Genomic DNA, 21,933 nt, shown 5'->3' with positions numbered 1-21,933 from the left:
TTTTGTCAGTAAGGACAGAGACTCAAAATCAGCAGCTGGTTAGCAGCAAAATGAACCAGGTCTCCTGATTTCCCTATGCTTCCTCCCACCACAGTCTGTATTCTCTTCTTGGTGCTAAGGTTGCCATGAATCTAGGGATACATGGAGGAGCCCGAAAATGGGAGTCTGGGAGTTTTTGTCTGGTGTCCAAAGATATAGCAGTCTTATGAAATGGCTGCAGCCAGGGTCAGTAGGCTAAGGGGGAGGGACAAAATCCAGGGCATTTGGGCTGGAAGAAGACCCAGGACCCTGTGGTAAAGAGCCTTGTCAGGCTGGGAAGTTTCTCAAAATATTTTTCACTTCTCAGGAGTCATAGCTTTACTGTCTTCAACAGTCCTCAGAATTTCCAGGTTATTAGTCTAAAAATAACACATTAAAAGCTACCGTCATTATCGCCATGTATAAAACTTACCCTTTGTTCTTCCCTCAAACTCTTCAGTCAGTGATTAGATACCCTCCTTGTGCAGAGCAGTTGGAAATTTGGGGGTTTTAATGTTCAAAACTACAAAAAGATGTTTGAGTATCTTTTTCCATTTCTCTTGAGCTTGTAGGGTTATGGGAGAGTTTATCAGTAGTTGATAATTAGAAGCTTAAAGGCATATTTATGACCCCCCTCAATAGCACACACAAGGGGGAGAATAGTCTATAAAGCAGACTCACACACTTGATCCAATATGTTTTAGGGCACAGTTTCTCAAGGGATATATGCAATTTGTGTCTTAAATAATATTTTGGAAATAGCTTGTGGAACAAGGCCTGGAGATGTAAAGGATTCTCTTACTACAAAGTCTATAGTGTCCCACCATTTTACAGTTAAATAATTTCCAGTTACATGTCTCATTTTAGTTCAGACTAAGATGGTTTCCTATATGCATCCTCATCATCATAAGAATTTACTCATCTGTGAGAAGTTTCTAGGTCATCCATTTCTCTCATTCTTGCTTCGACCTAAAATAACATGGACCTGGGGTCCTAGCAATTCCCAGAGGCAAAAAGAAGAAATAAAAGGCATATGGAATGGGAATGAAGAAATAAACCTCTCTTTATTTACCAACAACATGATTGTCTATGTAGAAAATATCAAAGAATCTACCAAAAACCTACTTAATTAACAAATCATTTTAGAAAGTTTTAGGTTACAAGATAAGTATATAGGGACTTCCAAGCTGGCTCAGTCAAAACAACATGAGACTCTTGATCTCAGGGTTGTGATGTTGGGTGTGGAGACTACATGAAAAAAAAGATAAATATATAAAATCAATGTATTTTTATATTAGGGTAATGAAAAATAGAAATTGAACAACTTACAATAGCAATGAAAAAAAACTCAATAAATTAACAAATTATGTGTAAGGTTTATATACTGAAAACTAAAAAACTTTGAGAAAAATCATAGACAACCAAAATAAATGGAGAGAAATACTGTTTGTAGACTGAAATATTTAAGATTGCAAAAAGCTCAGTTGTCCCCAAATTAATCTATGTATTAAACTCTAATCCCAATAATAATCCCAATTAAAATCCCTATAGCATTTTCTGTAGAAATCAATAAAATCATTCTAAAAGTTATGTGGAAACTATCAGGAGCTAGAATAACCAACATAATTCAGAAAAAAAAGAAAATTGGAGGACTAGCATGTCCTGGTTTCAAAACTTACTATAAAGCTATAGTAGTATCATTCTGGCAGAAGAGTGAATGTAAAGACCAATGGAACAGAATAGAGAATCCAGAAAAAGATCCATGCATAGATGGTCAATTTATTTTCAACAACATTTTCAAGTTGTTTCAATGAATAAAGTATAGTCTTTTCAATGAATGGTGCTGGACCATTGGATATCCACTGGCAAAATAATGAAATTCAGCCCATAATTTGCACAGTGAGCAAAAATTAAGTCAAAATGAATCATAAACCTAAATGTAAAATCCAACATTGTAAATCTTCTAGAAGAAAACACAGGATAAAAATCTTTGTGATCTTTGGTTGGGTGAAAATTTCTTAGGACACAAAAATCATAAATTACAAAAGAGAAAAATTGATAAACATCATCAAAATTAAAAATATCTGCACTTTAGTAAATACTGTTATTAAAGCATAGAGCCACTGACTGGGCAAAAATACTTGTAAAACACATATTGATAAAGCATTTGTACCCAGAATATGAAGAACTCTCACAATTCAACAGTGGAAAAATAAACCACCCAGTTCTTTAAATGGGTGAAATGAAGAGCCTGTTCCCCAAAGAAGAAATACAAATGACCGAAAAACTTATGAAAAGATGTTCCACATTGTTAACCAGTGGGGAAATGCAAGTTAAAACCACAGTGGATGTGCTGAGAAGGATTTAGAGCATTTGGAATTTCATACTACTTTGGTGAGAATGCAAAAATACACAATCATTTTAGAAAACATTTTGGCAATTTCTTTTAAGGTTAAATGTACACTTACCATAGGATCCAACTTTTCTACCCCAAGGTATTTATCCTGGAAAGATTAAAACTCCGAAAATCCAAAAGGGTGTCTATGAATATTTTTAGGAGCTTAGTGACAGCCACTAAAAATAGGAGAGGAATTAATGTTCAACAACTATAAGTGCATAACAAGTCAGACGTCCTTAATACAGTGGAATACTATTCATCAGTGAACAGGGACACACTACTGATTTTGCAACAGCATCTCAAAAGCTTGACATTAAATGAAAGAAGCAAGACACAAAGGCAATGTACTATTTGATTCCATTCTGGAAAAGGCAAAACTATCAGGCAGAAATTAGAAAATGATTGTCAGATGCTGGGTTGGGGGGGAGGGTCCACTGACTGTATAGAGGCACAAGGGAACTTTCTGGGATATTGGAAAGAATTTTATATCTTGACTTTGATGGCAGTTTTACCTGACCATATAGGTTTCTCAAAATTCAAAAACCCATACAACAACAACAAAAAAGTGTGTGTTATTTTGTGTGAATTGTGTCTCAATAATCTTGAGAGATTTTAGAGACACCTGGGTAGTTCAGTTGGTTAAACCACTGCTATTAGGTTAAGTCATGATCCTGGATTCCCAGGATTGAGTCCCGCATAGGGCTCCCTGCTCAGCAGGGAGTCTGCCTCTCCCTCTGACCCTCCCCCTTCTCATGTGCTAGCTTACTCTCTCTCTCTCTCTCAAATAAATTAAAAAATAATAATAATAAATAAAAATAATAAAAAATAGAGATTCTAACCTACAGATATATAATTACCAGCAAGAGCACTAATCCTCACCATAGCCCTGTATGATCAATAGGTGTTATTACCCTCCTTTTACAGAAAGGAAGCTGAAACTTGGACTTCGGAAAGTTAAATAATTTCTTAAGACCAGACAGATAATAAAAAGGGAGCGGTATAATGCAAAACTATCTAAAATACAAAAAGGAATTGTTTATGAAAGGAAGTAAAAAATACGTGTCCCAAACTATCCCACCTTACTTCTGCCCTTAGTGTTATCCTGAGAGAAGGAAAGCTGAGACAACTGACTGGGGTGGTTCATAAACTGGTTATACCACTTGCAAATAATTGAGGCTTGACCATTTACGTCAATCCATGGCTCTTCTACTGATATTGCATTTCCTGAGTTGAACATTCTACTTCCTCACCCAAAACATTGCTGTGTCTTGAGAAGAATACACAAGCCTAGAACACATTTCGTGAACTACTAAAATAAATGAGGAAATGAATGGACTTTCATGCCCAGTTAATTTTTTTAAAGTTAGTGCTCTTTCATTCTAGAAACTGGGGAGAGAATATTATTAAAGGCTATAAAATCAGAAAGTACACATTGCATCAGTACAAATGAGCTGGAGAAATGTTCAAGTCCTAGCTGAAATGTCATCTTTCCTTGAGGCTTGAATAGTTTCAAAATGAATAGGACATTATTTTTTGTTATAGAATATAATCATATACCACAAAATAGACACTTTGGACAAACCTGACTTGGATGTTTGGCTTTCTACCTACTTTCTTCACCTGATAAATGGGAATAATTATACATTCCTAGCATGGCTATTTTTAAAATGAGAGTTAATGAGCAATTCTGGATACCTTTTAGGGACTCAGTAGATTATCTTGTTGATAGTAATAAGTTTTATTTTCTGCTTGAGGTAGGAGCCTACTTTGGAAACTTATTACTTCCTATAATATGTATTCACATATTACTTGATGAAAATATGAGTATAAATGCGTTACACTTGGCTGTTAAGGAAGTACAGACGTTTTAGTACCTTCTGACATTTTAAGACATTGTTACTGGTAGCAACTATCTCACTGAGTCATCTTTCAGAGCCAATATTATCCCTTACCTGAGCCTGAGGAAGATAATGATCTGGTTCAGAATGGCATTTCTTCTTATAAGCCCATGTGTTTTATCAGTAACAAGTTCAGTGGCAGGGAATTTTTAAAATTCATTTTCAAACTTGCCAGTCTTTTTGAATCAAGAGTCATCATCCCGCGATTCAGAGCAGACCGTCTGTGTTTTGTGTTTCACAGTTGGAATTCCTGTTGTTTTCACTCAGTCTTTGTGAATTAACACATGTGGCATCTCTCTCCATCCAGGAGATATATGAGTCCCTTGTTTACCTCAGTTTACTTTAGCTGCAGCTGCTTCAGAAGATGGCTGCCTTTCCCTTTGAGGTGCACCAAAACAGCATGAGTATGATCATCTCAAACATATACCCTCCAAGTAGGGCGAAAATCTTTCTGGTGGTTTTCTTGTGGTGTGCCAACAAACAGTGACAGAAACATAATTTTAGGTTCATAGGTTTGACCTAAAGTCTTGTGCCTTTTAAATCACTTTCTCATACTAATGTGGATAGCAAGCCATGCTAAGTTCTCTCAAAGACTGATGGTTTAACGCAACTACAATAATTGGGTTTTTCTTTTTATCGTGAACACATTATCTCTTACAGAGAATGAACATTGGTTTACGGGCCTTCTTAGTAATAGCGGATAGCTTGCAGCAGAAAGATGGTGAGCCTCCCATGCCAGTGACAGGAGCTGTTCTCCCTTCAGGAAACACATTGAGAGTGAAGAAAACGTATTTGAGTAAAACGCTAACTGAAGAAGAAGCCAAAATGATAGGTGGGTCTCAAAGTTGTGTTAGAGCTGGGCCCTGTGAAGTCCTTATAATGACCAGAGGCTCATTACCCTCAGTGAGATACACTGTTAAAAAAATTTAATAGAAGTAACTGGTAAGACATTCCAACATTGTTTTGATTGATTCATGCTGTGCTTTTGTTTTACTGCCCTTTAAACTTCCTGGAACTTCCTGGTAAACATTTTGCCATTTAAATGTTAGACTTTTATCTATGGTCTTTTCAAATTCCTAATATTGATTATCTACATTTTACAGTAAATTTCTAAGCCATCTGTATCCTTTGGCAGATAATCCTGTTTATAAAGCAACCATATAAATATTCATTTGTTTGTTCATTTTTTATAGTTCCTTTCCTTCTTTTTTTTTTTCAGCAAAATTAGTTTAATCTGTGTTTTAAACATTCCAGATCCCACACACTCCAGGTTATATTGTGGGTTTAGCCTACATGAGATTATTTTCTTTTTAGTTTAGCTATTTTAATCCAAAGAGATGATTTCTTCCTTGTTGAATACCTGAATTTAGAAACTTGCCACAATGTTTGTTAAAATAATTTTTATGTCAAAGACCCTAGGGAAATTTGAGGAGACTTCTTCACTTTAAAATATTTATCTTTAATTAGGCAATGCTCAAATGAGTTCAGACAGATTTAATGGATGAGAATCATTAACAATTATTTCATTGGAGTACAAATTTTAAATACAGAACAATTTGTTTTTCATTTGCATTATACACATAAATATATAAAATGCATATACGTACACGAACTACATAGACTATACATGTCTTTCATAGTAGAACATTGACACCGTAATTAATAAGAACAGTAAAAATGCTATAGCTAAAATACATTTTCCTTCATTTTAAAATTTATGCTGTGAAGTCATTTTTATCTTAGTAAAAAACATCCACACATATGTTTTGGAGAGTAATAGTTGTTACAATCTGAACCCCAAATGAGAATTAATTTTTTTTATATAATCAGTAACGGTGGTGAATTTTCTTGTACTACCCAAAAACATAAAGATTCAAAAGTCGACCTTTTTATTTCCTCTTCATTTTAACTCTTCTAGAAAATATTTCTCTCTGAAGAATTAGAATTTCTATTTATTAAATTCAAGTGATTATTTGGTGCATATCCACCAAGTCCAGGACACTCTGCTAAGAGTTCTATGGAAAAGGAATTAAATTAGGATCTGCTTAATGAAGTCATTGACCCATAGATGGTCTACGGTAAAAACATGTCATAAAGGATGAACAAACTAGGATTTCATTCCTTGATGGATTTAGTCAAAGATGTAACTACAATGCATGTTTTCCAGGCATGTCACTATATTACTCTCAAGTACGAAAAGCCGTGGACAACATTTTAAGGCACCTTGATAAAGAAGTAGGAAGGTGTATGATGCTAACGAATGTTCAGATGCTAAACAAAGAACCTGAAGACATGATCACGTGAGTACATGAGGATTATGTTGTTAATTAGCCAGAATGTACCAGCAGAGATTTCTCTCATTTATTCTTCCCACATATTCTGTATTTGTTCTCCTCTTCCTAGCATCAGAGTTCTATGAAGTATTAAGGATAGTAAAAATGTCCTTTGACAGTGTTTGACTAATACGAAAAATAAGGTCAAACCTGAGATTGATCTATTTCACATATGTCTCAAGTATCATTAGGCCAGTAAGTTAGAAAATGGACCCCAAGTCTCTCACTGGTCCACATTTTCCAGAAGGGAGATTTTGCTCCTGAGCTCTATCACAATCTGTGTGCTATGGTGATTTCCCCACTTGACAGACATTCCATCTTTATAAATCAAATTCGCTTGCGTCTAGTGACTGTTCCTGAACTGTGAGAGTTAAATGTGCCTAATAATCTCTATGCAACCGTGTCATAGCAATACTGGATCTTAAAAAAAAAAAAAATTGTAGTTTTGAATGTAGAAATCAGATGTTCTTAGCCAAAATCTAAGATGTAGCTTTGTAATTAGAGCTCTGCAGAAGAGACTCATACAACTTGAATTTGCTGTTTTTGATTAATGATGGCAGGAACTAGGATTAGGTGATAAGTTTACAATTTAAAAGACTTCAGACTTTGTTGGTGAACTATGAATTAAGTTATATTTGGCACCTGTGGCATAATTTCCCTAAAATATAATGGGGAAACTTTCCTTTGTTCCTCAGCATCTCCAGTTCCAAAAACCACAGTCAGTTGGAAGGTTGTTACCTATACAGGGAAATTCATATTGTGGGTGTGTATTTTTATTACAATGGCAGCATGTAAAAAATGAAGTATGATGCAACAATACAGATAAGACAAAGTAAAATTTACAGAATTATTTTAAATGCACATTTAACGATATATAAAGTTAAAAGGTAAACCCCCTCCTCAGAGATCCACTTGATATCTGTGACTATTCCTTGACTCAGTTTGATTCCTTCCAGAACTTTCCCTCTGTCACAATATGTGTACACAATATATATACACAATATTTGTACACAAATATATGTACATATGCATTTGTTGTGCAAAAATGGGATTTTACAATGCATATTATCCTGCAGCTTGCCATTCATTTGCTTTAAATGATCACATTTAAATAAAGCACAAAAATTGAAGTTGACAAAGATGAATAACATTATATGTATTGTTTCCATCTCCAGTTCTTACCTCACATATTGCCAGATTGTCAATCAAACTTTAACCCCATTAGTACATACTAAAGCAATTTTCAATTGATAATAAAAAAGCTATAAGAAATGCTTTTAAAACTTCTCCATTATAGTTATTTCCCCTAAAATTAGTAAAGAAAGGCTTTTAAAGGAAAACGATATTTACGATCAAGAGATCATACGAGAGGGTGGTGGGGTTATGGACATTGAGGAGAGTATGTGCTATGGTGAGTGCTGTGAAATGTGTAAACCTGACGATTCACAGACTTGTACCCCTGGGGCAAATAATACATTATATGTTAATAAAAATAATTTTTTTTAATGGGGAAAAAAAGAGATCATACAATAGGGTCAGGACCAAAACAATATATTCAAACTTTTTTTTTTTTTTTTTTTAGCCAATACCTTGAACTTTTTCTAAGATGATTCTTTACTTTTCCCTATTCATCTTAAGGCCCCCAGATGGGACTAGGAATACTTTCCTTGCTACATCTTAAGGCGGATGCCTGAGTGGAAAATAACTCATTGCTACATTTCCCAAAGACAACAAGAAACATTAGAGAACCATAAGCATTTGGGATGAGACAATTGAGGTCCACACCATGCTAACGGAAATCATCTTTGGAGTTGATGGTCAATCCTTCACTTTCCCATATCCTGCTTAGGGTATAAACTTGAACGTTAGCATTTTATGGTTGCACCATTTCCATTCTTCATCTCCTCTGTGGCACACGCTAGCAAATAATAACAGTATCTATTCACAAAAATTCTCCTATTGGGGGTTCACTTCCTATAAAAGCCCAGAGAGGGGAGCCTGGGTGACTCAGTTAAGTGTCTGACTCTTGATCTCAGGGTTGTAAGATCAAGCTCTGCCTGTGACTCTGAACTCAGCAGGGAGTCTGCTTGAGATTTTCTCTCTCCCTCTACCCCTCCCCCACCTGCTCATATGCACACACTCTCTCTCTCTAAAATAAGTAAATAAATCTTTAAAAGCCCAGAGGGCAAGGACTACAGTAGTAAAAGGAAATAATGCACCCATTAGAGTTTCTAATCTAGGCTCATTTTATCAGCCTGGAAGCCTGGTGGAATTTGCCTTACAAATTCAGGTCAATGGGGTCACCTGTTTTCCAACAAATAATGCCAGCTGCTTAAAACATCTGGTGAGCAAGCTAGGAGAACTATTTAAACGACTCTCCATGTTGCAAATGAACAATTAGGAGCCATCCCTAGGTTCTAACTCAGTACAACTATTTGGGGATGTCACCTGAAAACTTCTCGTTTCTTCAGCTGATTATAAACGAGTATGCAATGGCCCCTTCTCCAGTCCTCGTGCACTCCATGCCAAAAGGCCTATGGAAAAGGAGAGAAGATAATCCTATAACTTTCTGCAAAAACAAGAGTATTTGAGAAGTCAAAATATATGTGTTATTTTTCACATAAGCAGTTTTGTATTCATTCCTAACAAAGTTAAACAAAGCCATGCTAAAAAGCAGAATTGCCATCTGGTTATGGAGAGGGCAGATTCCAATTGCTGTGTTTCTATTCTGACCACAGTTACTATTCCAAGAAAGAATGACTTTATCCTACTTTGCATTTTCATCATTGTCTTTGTGTCCTACAATAGCATTAATTTCATGACAGTTTTATATTCTCAGAAGACTGAATTATCAGAATTTAAATATGTTGTTTTATTTCACCACTGAGGTTCTTGGAAGGATATGATGGGTAGTGTAGTTTTTCTTGATAAAATATGTGGTTAAAGGATCAGTTATCTATTTGAACAACTAAAAATTGAAATGATTTGTTATAAAATGTAGTGGTCCTTCAGATTTTACAACAGAATGTAGAAGATATTAATTATCTTGGCTTCAAGCATTCATATTCCCAAGACAGTGAAAAGAGGGAAGGAATCTCCATAGAGGTCAGGCTCATCAGAGTAATTTTAAAACTCAGAATTATGTGCACAACTATATAAATTTCAGGATTTTACTTGACATTATGAAAGACTTATTTTTGCAAGCACTTAATTTTTTAAATGACAGCAGGGATTCCAGAGGACAAGCATAACTCACTAGGGAGAAAAGCTTCCAGATGTCATGCTTGTTAGAGGCACCATTCCTTGTATCCACTAAAATCCTATTTTTAAATGCTGAGTGTAGGAATAACTGTACGGTATTTGTCACACGCAGGTGCATTTAGGCATGTCAGTGAATTCAGAGGTTTAAGTGCAGTCCACAGGGACCAAACCCCAGGGAAACTGGCTGAATGGCAAACTGTATGGTAGAATACTGTTGACATTGGCATTTCTCCTTTTGGATATATACCTCTAAGATTCAAATCTTTATATATTCTCTTAGAACTGGCCATGCTCTAAAGGTCATAAACATTGAGAATAATATACAGCAAACACCATGCAGTGATTCAGAAGGCATGGATTCTAGTCTTTTTTCACATATTTGATTGATTTTTTAAAAAAACTTTCTGTAGCCTTTAACCTATGTTTGTTTTCAAATTCTAGGGGTGAGAGAAAGCCAAAAATAGATCTTTTCAGGACCTGCGTTGCTGCTATCCCCCGACTGCTTCCTGATGGGATGTCAAAACTTGAACTCATTGACTTGCTGGCTAGGTGAGAACTGCTGTGGGTGTATTTGATTACATCGATTGTAATCCTTTGTCATGACTCCTTAAAAAAAGAATGATTATTAAAAATTGACAAATATTTACTAAATGAGGCATTATTCTAGGTACTATGTATAAGCAAGGAGGAATTTAGAAAGTGTATGTTTTTCTCCCATGTTCAAGGGGGCTTAAAATCCAATGTAGAAGCAAATACATGAGCACATAAGGTAACTGGCAATCCAAGGCCTGAAACTGTACAAACTAATGGCACAAAAAGTGTGATATGTGAGCTCGGTGGGTAGAGGGATTACTGGGGACTGAGGAAGTCAGCAGATCAGTCCTAGGAGAAGGTGAATCTTGAGATAGGACTCAGAAAGGAAAAGCGTACCATGAAACACAGAGGTGGGGCCGGGAAATGAGATAAATCTGCCTGGAGAAGAGTTCATGCAGGGTCTGATTCCCAGTCTGACGCCCACAGACCCCCAGGGGACCAAGAAGGTGGGAAATGGGGATCCTTAGCTAATTTTAGTTCTTCAGAAAGCTGCCAAAAGTCGTGTATATATCACTCTCCCAACATTGTCCATGAGAACATGCAGTCCAACTAGAACCTCAAGTTAATTTGTTTTAAGTGAAATTATGTTGTTATAATGAAATAACTGTCATTTTTCTCATGTTGGTGAGAAGTTTTAGTTGACAGTTATGTGCATCTTTAATTTAAAAATCAAAAGTGACATTACTAAAAAGCAATTTAGAATGTGAAATCCTTAGAAACATGGTGCATTTGAATGGAAGGGAATGAAGAACAAAATCACCCTTAATTTGAAAAAAAAAGAGAGAGAAAGGGAAGAAAAAGAAAGGAAGGGAGGAAGGGAGGGAGGGAGGAAGGAAAGAAAGAGAGGGAATTTAGAAAGTCGATGATAATAAGACCTAGAAATAAGACTAGGGAGGTAGGGACGCTTGGGTGGCCCAGTCAGTTAAGCATCTGCCTTCAGCTCAGGTCATGATCCCTGCTCAGCTTCTCCCTCTGCCCCCTGGTGCTCTCCCTGCTTGTGTTCTCTCTCTCTGACATTTAACAAATAAAATCTTAAAAAAAAAAAAAAAAAAAAAGACTAGAGAGGTAGATTTTCAGCTAATGTTTTCTATTAGCTGAGGCATTTGGACTGATGCAGTTTTAAGAGAGAGAATAATGTGATAAATAATATTTTAGGGAGAGAATAATGTAATAAATAATATTTTAGGCTCTTAATCTGATAATGGTGGAATAGAGGAAAGCCAAGAGAAGGATAACAAGTACTAATGCATTACGCATTACCTTGTGTACCCACATTCACTAGCCCTTTTTGGAGAGCACCCTTCCCATCAGTATCCAAACGGAATAACCCAAGCCCTGGTCCCATGTGACTGCAGACCACCAGTGGCCGCCCCATGGCTTCCGAGTATCTCCACAGAGCACCACGCTCCTGGTCACTGTGGTCATCATGCCTTCTGCGCTGGACAGCCAGTTTGGATTCCTGTTGATCACTCTCTCTGGTCCATTAATATCATTTGTAGCCTACTGCCCTCCAAGCGTAGACACAGCTGCCCCTTTCTTCCTGCCAGTCACTGCTGGCACAGGACGGGGCTGACTTGTGAGGATGACTGGAGATCCATTACTTTGAAAGCCACTGTTCGAAGCCCTGGTGCTCTCTGACCACAGCCATCCACCTTTCTTGCTGGCTTTGGTCACCGCTACGTGTAACCTCTCCTTTCCTGTCATCAGCAACCTCCATTCCGTGCATCCTTCTCTGTTCCATTCCATGTGTAGGACACATTTTAAGATTATGAAGTTAAAAGACTGGCAGCCTAGGCTGCTAATTTGCCTCAGGCTAACAATCAGAATGTGAGCAAAGAACACAATCACTGGAAGTAGGGAAGCAGCGGAAAATAGGGAAACGTAAGCCCGGATCACAAAGGGACTTCCAGCTCTGGGTGAGGGATCTAAGGAGGAATGAAGGGTAGATTCCCAAAAGATAAGAAAAAAGGTTATTTGGGAGTGAGGGAACCTGAGGAAGAAGAGGCTAAGATCCTATAATATTGAGTCTTCCAAGACGCTGGCAAAGCCAGAGAGTAAGGAAATGCTGAGAGGCAGGTGTCAGGTGCCAAGGTGACCCAGAAATGTAAGAGCAGCCCATCGCTGAGCCAGGGGTGACAGGGGAAGGGCTGAGTGAGTAGGAGTCTAGTATGCACAGGGGAGGGGTTGCTGAGTGAAGGGGTTGGACATGGCAGTGAGAAATTAAGGGACAGAAGACTGCTCCTCACGGCCTCTGAGCCACCAGAGAATGGCAGAGCACCATCTAGGAGATTTGGAGGGAGTAGCAAAATCTGGGAATGAAATGGAATCATTTGGAAATCCTGAATTTTGCCTCCCTGCTTTTGCCACTTCCTAACCATGTGATCTAGGCAAATTATTTAAGGCTTCAGAGTTTTTTCCCTGATAAAATTGGAATAATACTGGGGCATCTGGGTGCCTCAGTCCTAAAGTGTCTGCCTCCAGGTCAGGTCATGATCCCGGGGTCCTGGTGAATTGGGCTCCGACTCAGCAGGGCGTCGGCTTCTCCCTCTCCCTCTGCCCTTCCCCTTGCTCCCGCTCTCCCTCGCTCACTCTCTCTCTCCCTCTCAAATAAAGAAATAAAATCTTTTTAAATAATTGGAATAATAGCGCCTATTTCATAAGATTGTGGAGAGGGCTACGTGTCATAGATGTGCGCTTTGGTTAATCCAGGGGAAAATGTGTCAGCAGGGAAAAAGTTATCAGTTAAATTGAAGCAGAAGGAAAGTTGGCTGATGTCGGTGAGTTTTAATTGGGGATGATTATGTGTACTAGGCCTTTGAAATACTGAGTTTTCTAAGTGTCATGCAGCATTCAGGTACAGTCTGTGACGCTATGTTGCTGTGACTGTGTGGGAGATTCTTACTTCTGGATCACTCTGATCACCGAATCCAGTGACGCCTGGATCTGCAGAAGACCCTGGTGCCAGGCATGCCAAAAGGGAATTCTGTTAGACATGGTTGGAATGTCCATGCTATTTATGGTGCATCGTGTTTATTATTATGTACATTCTTACAAAGCTCAAAGCAATGGGGACTGTTTTTATGAGGGGAAAGAGCAAATAAACATTCTTGAGGGTTCAAGGCTTAGAAATCAAGAAAATGACTGTGCTTATATGGCAAGCCTGTGAAGAGACCTTTTCCATAAACTTTAAAAGAAGCCGGAGGCTGTTCTCCTCAAGGGAGAGATAATGGAGGGCTCGACCTACACATTGGGTCCTGTTAACCTGTGAGAAAATGAATCCCTTCAGATCTCTTTGAGAGGGTCAGAAACAAAATGGAGAAATTCAACAGCAGTAAATGTGGGTTTCCAGCCTATAGTAGTCTTTACACTGTGGGGACGTAGTCCATTCCCATTTGGACCGAGTTGACTCTTGAGGCAATATACAGTCTAGTCAGAGAGGTATGAGACCTTTTAGTTCAGATGCTTCATGGTTACATCCCCAGTACGTTGTTACTGCAGAAAAACTTGGTTTTCTTTATTTTTTTAAAAGACTTTATTTGAGGGAAAGAGGGCACAAGCAGGGGGAGGGGCAGAGAAAGAGGGAGAAGCAGACTCCCTGCTGAACAGGGAGCCCAATGTGGAGCTCTGTCCCAGAACCCCAGGATTATGACTTGCTCCGAAAGCAGATGTTTAACTGACTGAGCCACCCAGGTGCTGCTTGGTTTTCTTTATAACTGGCAAAATAAGACCAACATTCATGTCAGTTCTCTGTCCCCATCCCCCAGCTCAGTTCCCTGAATAAGGAGGGGATATGTCCCCCAAGGCCCCTTCCCAGCATTTTAATGGCTAAATGTCACAGGCACTCTAACCTCAGACTTCTGTTAGTGTGTTTAGCATGACACTGTTTTATGGAATGAAGTGGCAAACCCCTTTCTCCAAACTACTACATTTCTGATTTTTTTTGTGTATTGCTCCGCCCACTTCTAATGGCGGAGTATGAGGAATCTTTCTCCTTAGGCTCCATGGAGGCTCCACAGGCCCTCCTGACATCACAATAAGATCCCTGGGGAGGATTTCCTTCCTGCTCTCACAGAGCCTGCCCTTCCCAGTTGTCTGGGTGCTCCGGAGGTTTTCCACATAGAAGGGAGCTTACTTGTGTCTTTGGCCATAGGTATCATTTTTCTCTGAATGTCCTCCCAGATGTTTCCTGCTCTGTCCCTTGACCACAGGAAGGACCTCTCCCTCAACAGTCTACAGGCTCCCGTCCTCTGTCGCTTCCTGCAGCACTACCTATGCATGGAGGGGTTGCTGTTCTGTGTCTGCCCTCCCCTTTCCATAATTTATCGTGAGGTTGTGAGAATCAAATAATGCACATAAATCACTTCACATAGCGCCTAGAACACAGTAAGCTCTCAGCAAATGTTAGTTATTATTTTTAGGCATCTTTACATTTGAATAACAGATGATGCCTTGATGTACAATGCGTTTTCATGCACAGTATGTTAAAAAAGCTGGGCACATATTTATTCCTATTTTCGGAGAAGGAGATTTGAACTTCAGAAGAGGAAAGTCGGTTGCCCAAATGTACAGAATTTTCCTGCCACCAAATGGCAGTGACAAATGTCATTGGTTTGATTCAAAATGGGAGATAAACACTTTTTAGGCAGTGTTTCCTTATAATTTGTGGCAATTTATGACATAGTGCCTACATAATTCCACAATCTTCTGTGGTACCCGAAAAATATTTGTCATTTGCCATTTGCCATTTGTTTTTCAGTCTACGTCTGTACAGTGGAAGGTGGCTGGTGGTTCTGAGTGGCTTACTGAGAACTCCAGTCTCATTGCATATATTGCTTCAATAAACCACTTTTTAGTGTATTTTATTTTAATTGAGATACAGCTCAGAGCACTGTATGTAGATGGAAGTTCACTCTTTGATACCTGCAGAGAAGACATTCCAACCACTTCTGGTGAACTATTCCAAAGGCTAACCGTCCACCTGTTAGCAGATCCCTCCTTTTGGAAACCATTGTCTCCTGGGCTTCACTTTAAACCCTTTTCTCCCTCTGCTGCCCTTGGTGATACTCTAGGGCAGCTCGTTCCTTACCTCTTCCTAATAACCTTTTGTTTATCCTGCAACAGTCCAGAAGGGGCTGTTTCTCCTAATGGATCTTTTTCTTCTGATCATGGTACTGGATTTGGTTTGTGAATTTGAAGTCACTCCCTTCTGATTCGTGCACCTTACACTATAAAATTATTCAGATGTACTAAGATGCTCCCATGTGACTCCGAAGCTCACCTTTATGAAAGTGCTTTCCACTGAGAGTCATCTACGGAAGCTTGTTCTCTAAGATATTCAGGACCATAATAGCTATAAGTATAATAAATAGAAATAACAAACTTAAGATGGAAAGATGACTTCAAGTGTTTTTTTTTTTAATAAACTAGCATTTTTGTTTGTGTGCTTTATAAACTAGTATTTTTAAACCATGGGCTGCAGAATGACTGAAGGGTGCATCTACTGTTTTCCCCCAAATGGGTGGGCTTCAGGCCCTTTACCACAGCTTCAACTCAGATTTTGTGCTGTACTTAAAATTTGCGGGGAAAAAATAGAGCTGCTGATTAAAACACAAAGTTTGTAAATTCCTGCCATAGACAGTCCTTAATTGGAAGCTCAAGGTAAAGGCCTCTATGTTTTCCTCCAGCAACTGTGATCCCATCCCTGTAAGAGCTATAGACTTAGTGGGCTAAGTCTAACCTGAAGAATCAACTTAGATCTTCCTTCTCGGCATCTTCCTAGAACATCACTTGCTTTTGGAACAGGAAATATGTGTTTCCTGACTTGATATGTATCTGCTCATTAACAGGTTTTTGCCTGGTTTCTAAGTGTCATATTTGGACCAATTAGTGTGCTTTATGCTTTAGAGAATAAGAAAGGTGTTTGCTTTTCAAGTTTTGAAATCATGTTTATTCAAAAACATAGGACTGTACCAGACTTGTTTAGATTAAGGGTTAGAAGTCATCTCCTGGCATCCTGGACTTTGAGGAAGTTCCTATACAGTCTGGGTCCAAGTGTTTCCTTCCCTTCAAAGAGGATACTATCTACCCTCTTTGTGGGGGCCCCTACAAAGCCATTTTCTTCTCTGACATTGAACACCTCCAGGCTGCTGAGCGCTGGAAACTCTACCTCTTCAGTGCCTTTGATCTGTCTCCCTTTCTCACTACTTATCTGCCTTGGGTCAGCCACCCCCCCGGCCCCCACTTATTGCCTGACACTGTAGTGACCACCTAGCTGGTCTTTGCCCTTACTCTGGTTGCTTCTCCAAGGCATTCTCCATATTCCTGCCTAAGTGAAGCTAATCATGTTATTCCTCTATATCTTTCAAGATACAGCTCATTTTTTCTATTACTAAGTGCTTGCTACACACTCAGTGTGGTGTTACACACTGTATGTGGGTCATCTTCATGAACCACGCAACAAGTTTGTAAAATACAAGTACAGTAATTGTCCCCATTTCCCAAATGAGGCTCTGAGGCTGAGAGAGATTGACTAATGCTATAGCACAAGGTCCCACAGCTAGTAAGCAACAAGTAGCAAGACACTGAGCTGGATATTCTGATTCCAGAACACACACCATAAACCCCTTCCCTGCTGTATTGCTTCCCTGGGTGGCCTGTAGACCCTTCCCCGAGCTGCTCCTGCTTCCTCTCCAGCATCATCTCCCCCCTCGCTCCTGCAAGCACCCCACCCAATAGACACGGCCCTGCTGAACTCTGTATCTGAAAGGTTGTGTGTCTGAATCTGAGGAGATCTCAAAAATATTTGTTAAGTAAATGAATAAAAGAATCTATAAAACATGATGTTAGCTGATGGTTCATACCAGTGTCAAGATTTAATATTATTACAGTATTCTAGGTTATTACAGTATTCTACAGATATAGGTTATATCACCAATACCCTGGTATTCTTCAGCTGACTCTGATTTTCTCAACCTTGATGTGGTAGACATTTTGGTCTAGATAATTCTTTGTTGTAGGGAGTTGTCCTGTGCATTTTAGGATGCTTAGCCACATCTAGTAGGTGGAACCTTACTAGAGAGATGCCAATAGCCCTCTCTGAGTTGTGATGATCATTAATGTCTCTAGACATTACCAAATACCCCTTGGTGGGGCAAGACCAATTATGGACCATTGATCTAAGCCTTACTTGCTCATTCTCACTGAACTTCTGGGTGAGTCCCTTAGATTCTGTGGTACTCAGTTTTCTTATCCTTAAAAGTAATAGGGTTTAGGTGGCTGGGTTATAGACATTGGGAAGGGTTTGTGCTATGGTGAACACTGTGGACTGTGTAAGACTGATGATTCACAGACCTGTACCCCTGAAGCAAATAACACATTATATGTTAATTTTAAAAAGTAATAGGGTTTGATACTAATTTATTTTGTAGTCAACATTGTATTAAAAAGTGTTCAGATACAGGTGAATGCCAGGTAATATTTTAGATTCCATCCTGAAACAGAAAAAGGACATTAGTGAAAAACTGGTGAAATCTGAATAAAATCTGTGGTTTAGTTAGTAGCTTTGCACCCAGGTTAATTCCTTAGCTCTGATAAAAGTATGCTGGTGCTATCAGGTGTCAACACAAGGGGAGCTGAATGAAGAACAGGTGACAGGGTGACCCATTTTTAGACATGGATAAAAGCAGAGAACTATATTTGTTCTGTCACAAATCTGGAAGAAACATTAATAAACTAAAGGCTTTATTGTCTTTTACTCCTTTCACAGGCTCTCTATTCATATGGACGATGAGCTGCGACATATTGCACAGAATTCTCTTCAGGGTTTACTTGTGGACTTCTCAGACTGGAGAGAAGATGTACTGTTTGGCTTTACCAACTTTCTTCTCCGGGAAGTCAACGACATGCATCACACGCTCCTTGATTCATCCCTGAAGTTACTGCTCCAGCTGCTCACCCAGTGGAAATTGGTCATACAAACTCAAGGAAAAGTCTACGAACAAGCCAACAAGATCAGAAATTCAGAGGTGATTTTCACACTCTTCCCACTGATTTATATTCCGTAATATAGTATATGTGTCAATAAGCTGCAGCTTGGAGAACCTTTGGAGTTCTTACGTCCTGCCACCAAGGAACTTTCTCGAGACCTGGTGATGGCCCTTAATTTTCCCGTCTTGCGTAAATTGTGACCAAGAAACTGAGGATGGATAGGCCTTTGGGTTAGATTTGTTATCATTTGCAAGGCCATTCAGGGAGTAGAAATTGCTTTTTTCAGAGAATTATGATTATAAATCTCTAAGAATAAATGACTATAAGCATGGATATAGAGCTGGGTATGGATATGCGTATCAAGCTGGGTAGGGATATGCATATAGAAAAGTTAGTTGCCCTCCAGTTGTTTTTTTTGTTTGTTTGTTTGTTTTTTGGGCTTTTTTGGTCCTATCATACATCACATTGGTTGTATTGTTCCATATCCACAGAGGAAAACAAATTCAGTCTTAGGATTTCTTGATTCCTTCCCACCTTAGTCCTAAATGCTAAAAATGAATGACAACATTGTGAAGAGCAGGTTATGGGAAGTGTTGTCAGAGGAGAACAAGGGCAGTGGTGAACTTGACATTGGCAATGAGTGGATGGAAAAGAGGCCTGGGATAGGGGCACCTGGGTGGCTCAATGGGTTAAGCCTCTGCCTTCGGCTCAGGTCATTGATCTTAGGGTCCTGGGATCGAGCCCTGCATCAGGCTCCCTGCTCAGTGGGGAGCCTGCTTCCCCCTCTCTCTCTGCCTGCCTCTCTGCCTACTTGTGATCTGTCTCTCTGTCAAAGAAAAAAGAAAGAAAAAAAGAAAAGGGGTCTGACAAGGGAAGAACACAGCTGAGAGTCTGAGGAACGTGAAGGCTTGGGGGAGTACAACAGCACTGAAGGAACAGCCAGGATCCCCAATCCTAGGTCATTCCTGTTTCCCTGTGTTGTATATATGCCAAAGGATGATAGTAGACAAACAAGGGTTACATGTGTTTATCAAAGGAAAACTGAAATGGTTGTGGAATCTGCCCTGTTGTCTAGGTTCCTTTTGCTTTAGACCCATTTGGTTGTGACTTGGGAACTTTCAGAACCCACAGCATAAACGTGCACACATCTAGATTAGAATCGAACGCAAGAAACAAGTAAGCACATGTGACTAGAAATTAAATGTTTGAAAATCCATTTGAATGGTCTCTACAAGTCCATAGGGAATCTGAGTCAAAACAAATGAGGCCACTTTGACTCAATTTATGGTGTCATCTCAAATGGTATATGGATGGAAGCAGTTTTGTTTTTATTAATATTAATAGCCTTTGAAAGTTCTCTCTTATCAAAGGTAACAGATGGTTGATGGTATTCCAAAGTAACAATGGATCGAAAGAAAAAGGGGATCTATGATCTGTCATGAATAATAATGAACTTACAGTCATGTCTGGATAGAAGCCATTGCAGTTTATTTTAATATTATGAGGTCCCGTGTGCCAGAAGATGCATGTATGAATAGTTTCTTCTTCAGTTGTTATTTTTCTGAATATAGAATGTGCTCTTATTGCCTGACAGCTAATTGCGAATGGCTCCAGCCACAGAATTCAGTCAGAGCGGGGCCCCCACTGCAGTGTGCTTCACGCCGTGGAAGGATTTGCTTTGGTTTTACTCTGCAGTTTCCAGGTGGCCACACGCAAACTATCCGTTTTAATACTCAAGGAAATTCGAGCTTTATTTGTTGCCCTGGGTCAGCCTGAGGTATGGATTCTCCTTTTGAACTTTCTATTTCTTTCTTTTGAAGTTTAGATTAAAACCTGTGAATAATGCATAACTGTTTTATGGGCCTCCTTGTCAAACATGATGTCAAAAAATAATTTTTGATTGAACATGGGTTTTTGATTATGAAAGAGCACTCTTGAGCTCCAAGAGATATGCCATCTATTCTGAGAGCAATAGAAAAGACCATTTCTGATTCTCTAAGAGGTGGTCCTGGGTTAAACAGTGAAGAATTTTAATATTAAGTTGTAGATCACTTTCCTTCATAATGTTCAGCATGCATCAAATTAAGAAGACATTATAATGTTTATATTAGAGAAAGAACTTGAGAAAATAATGCGTTCCATTTTAAATGATCAAGGTATCAAACAGTCTGGGTAACTGTTTAATTTCAGTAATCTTGAAATTATGAGAAAATATGTCCCCTTGAGATTGGAGAAGCAAACCAATGGTCAAGCCTGATCGGCCAGCTAATGTCCACACTTGGTCAAGGGCTGTGCACCCTTGTTCAGATGTTAGGGCTCATCGCCTGTGAGCACAGGTGTCCGAACCATAAGCTGCATAATTTGACGAAAGAAGGACCAGCGCATTATGTCACATACTTCTTCAGAAAAAATGCTACTTTCCATTTTCCTGTCTTAAATCCCTGAACTTGGTTTTCTGATCCACAAAATGGTCATTGTCTTTACCCAATATTTTCAAATTCATCACAATCCTTTTTGTTCACTCTTCTTCAGATGGCTTGGTGATCTATTTTAGGACATCTGTGGTATCTGGTAAATGGATGTCCAAGACTTGCTGTACTTTGTTAAACCTCCATTAAGTCTCTAAGTCTGATAGGAATGATTGTCGTTACCATGGACGTGTCCACCACTGTGCTGTGCACTAGACATGGTATCTTACTTAACCTTCCCAATAACCTAAAAATTAGTATTATTTTCCCCAGTCTACAGATACTGAGGCTGAAGTTTAAGGAGATTAAATGCCTTCACCAAAAATCAGCAGGGAGGACCTGACCCAGCCAGAATTGAAAGTCAGATATATGCCTCTAGAGCCCCATGTTCTTTTTAAAGTGTACTTGACCATAATTGTTACATTAGTTTCAAGTGTAAAACCCAGGATCTTAATTTCTATGCAAAGACTGTGTTAAGAACATTTCTCATATGTTGCTCTCTTCTACCAGCCACAACTTTGTTTGCACATAATTTTTTTTTATTTGGGTGTCACTGACCTACAAGATTATATTAGTTTCAGGTGTACAACATAATGAACCTGTATTTGTTTACACTGTGAAATGATCCCCACTATAAGTCTAGTAACATCTGTCACCATACAGAGTTTCTTTTTTTAATTAACCTATAATGTATTATTTGCTTCAGGGTTACAGGTCTATGAATCATCAGTTTACACAATTCACAGCACTCACCTTAGTGCACACTCTCCCCAGTGTCCATAACCCAGCCTCCAGCAACCCTGTTTATTTTATTCCCTGAGAGTAAGAGTCTCTTATGGTTTGTCTCCCTCCCTGGTCCCATCTTGTTTCATTTTTCCCTCCCTTTCCCCCATGACCCCCTGCCCTGCCTCTCAAATTCCTCATATCAGAGAGATCATATGGTAATTGTCTCTCTCGGATTGACTTATTTCACTCAG

General features: G+C 38.9%; 1 protein-coding gene across 1 annotated transcript in view; it reads left to right on the top strand.

Moving 5' to 3' along the window:
* FRY (FRY microtubule binding protein) overlaps positions 1 to 21,933 on the top strand; it is a 260,339-nt gene that overhangs the window by 120,207 nt on the left and 118,199 nt on the right. Inside the window, exons 15-19 of the mRNA XM_080799698.1 lie at positions 4,975 to 5,146; positions 6,482 to 6,614; positions 10,350 to 10,457; positions 18,268 to 18,526; positions 20,083 to 20,265. Coding sequence (XP_080655824.1) covers positions 4,975 to 5,146; positions 6,482 to 6,614; positions 10,350 to 10,457; positions 18,268 to 18,526; positions 20,083 to 20,265 — 855 coding nt within the window. The remainder of the gene's footprint in view (positions 1 to 4,974; positions 5,147 to 6,481; positions 6,615 to 10,349; positions 10,458 to 18,267; positions 18,527 to 20,082; positions 20,266 to 21,933) is intronic.

This window comes from Martes martes (genome assembly GCF_963455335.1).
Source record: "Martes martes genome assembly, chromosome: 3".
NCBI lineage: Eukaryota > Metazoa > Chordata > Mammalia > Carnivora > Mustelidae > Martes > Martes martes.
This window is presented reverse-complemented; position numbering and strand designations above follow the sequence as displayed.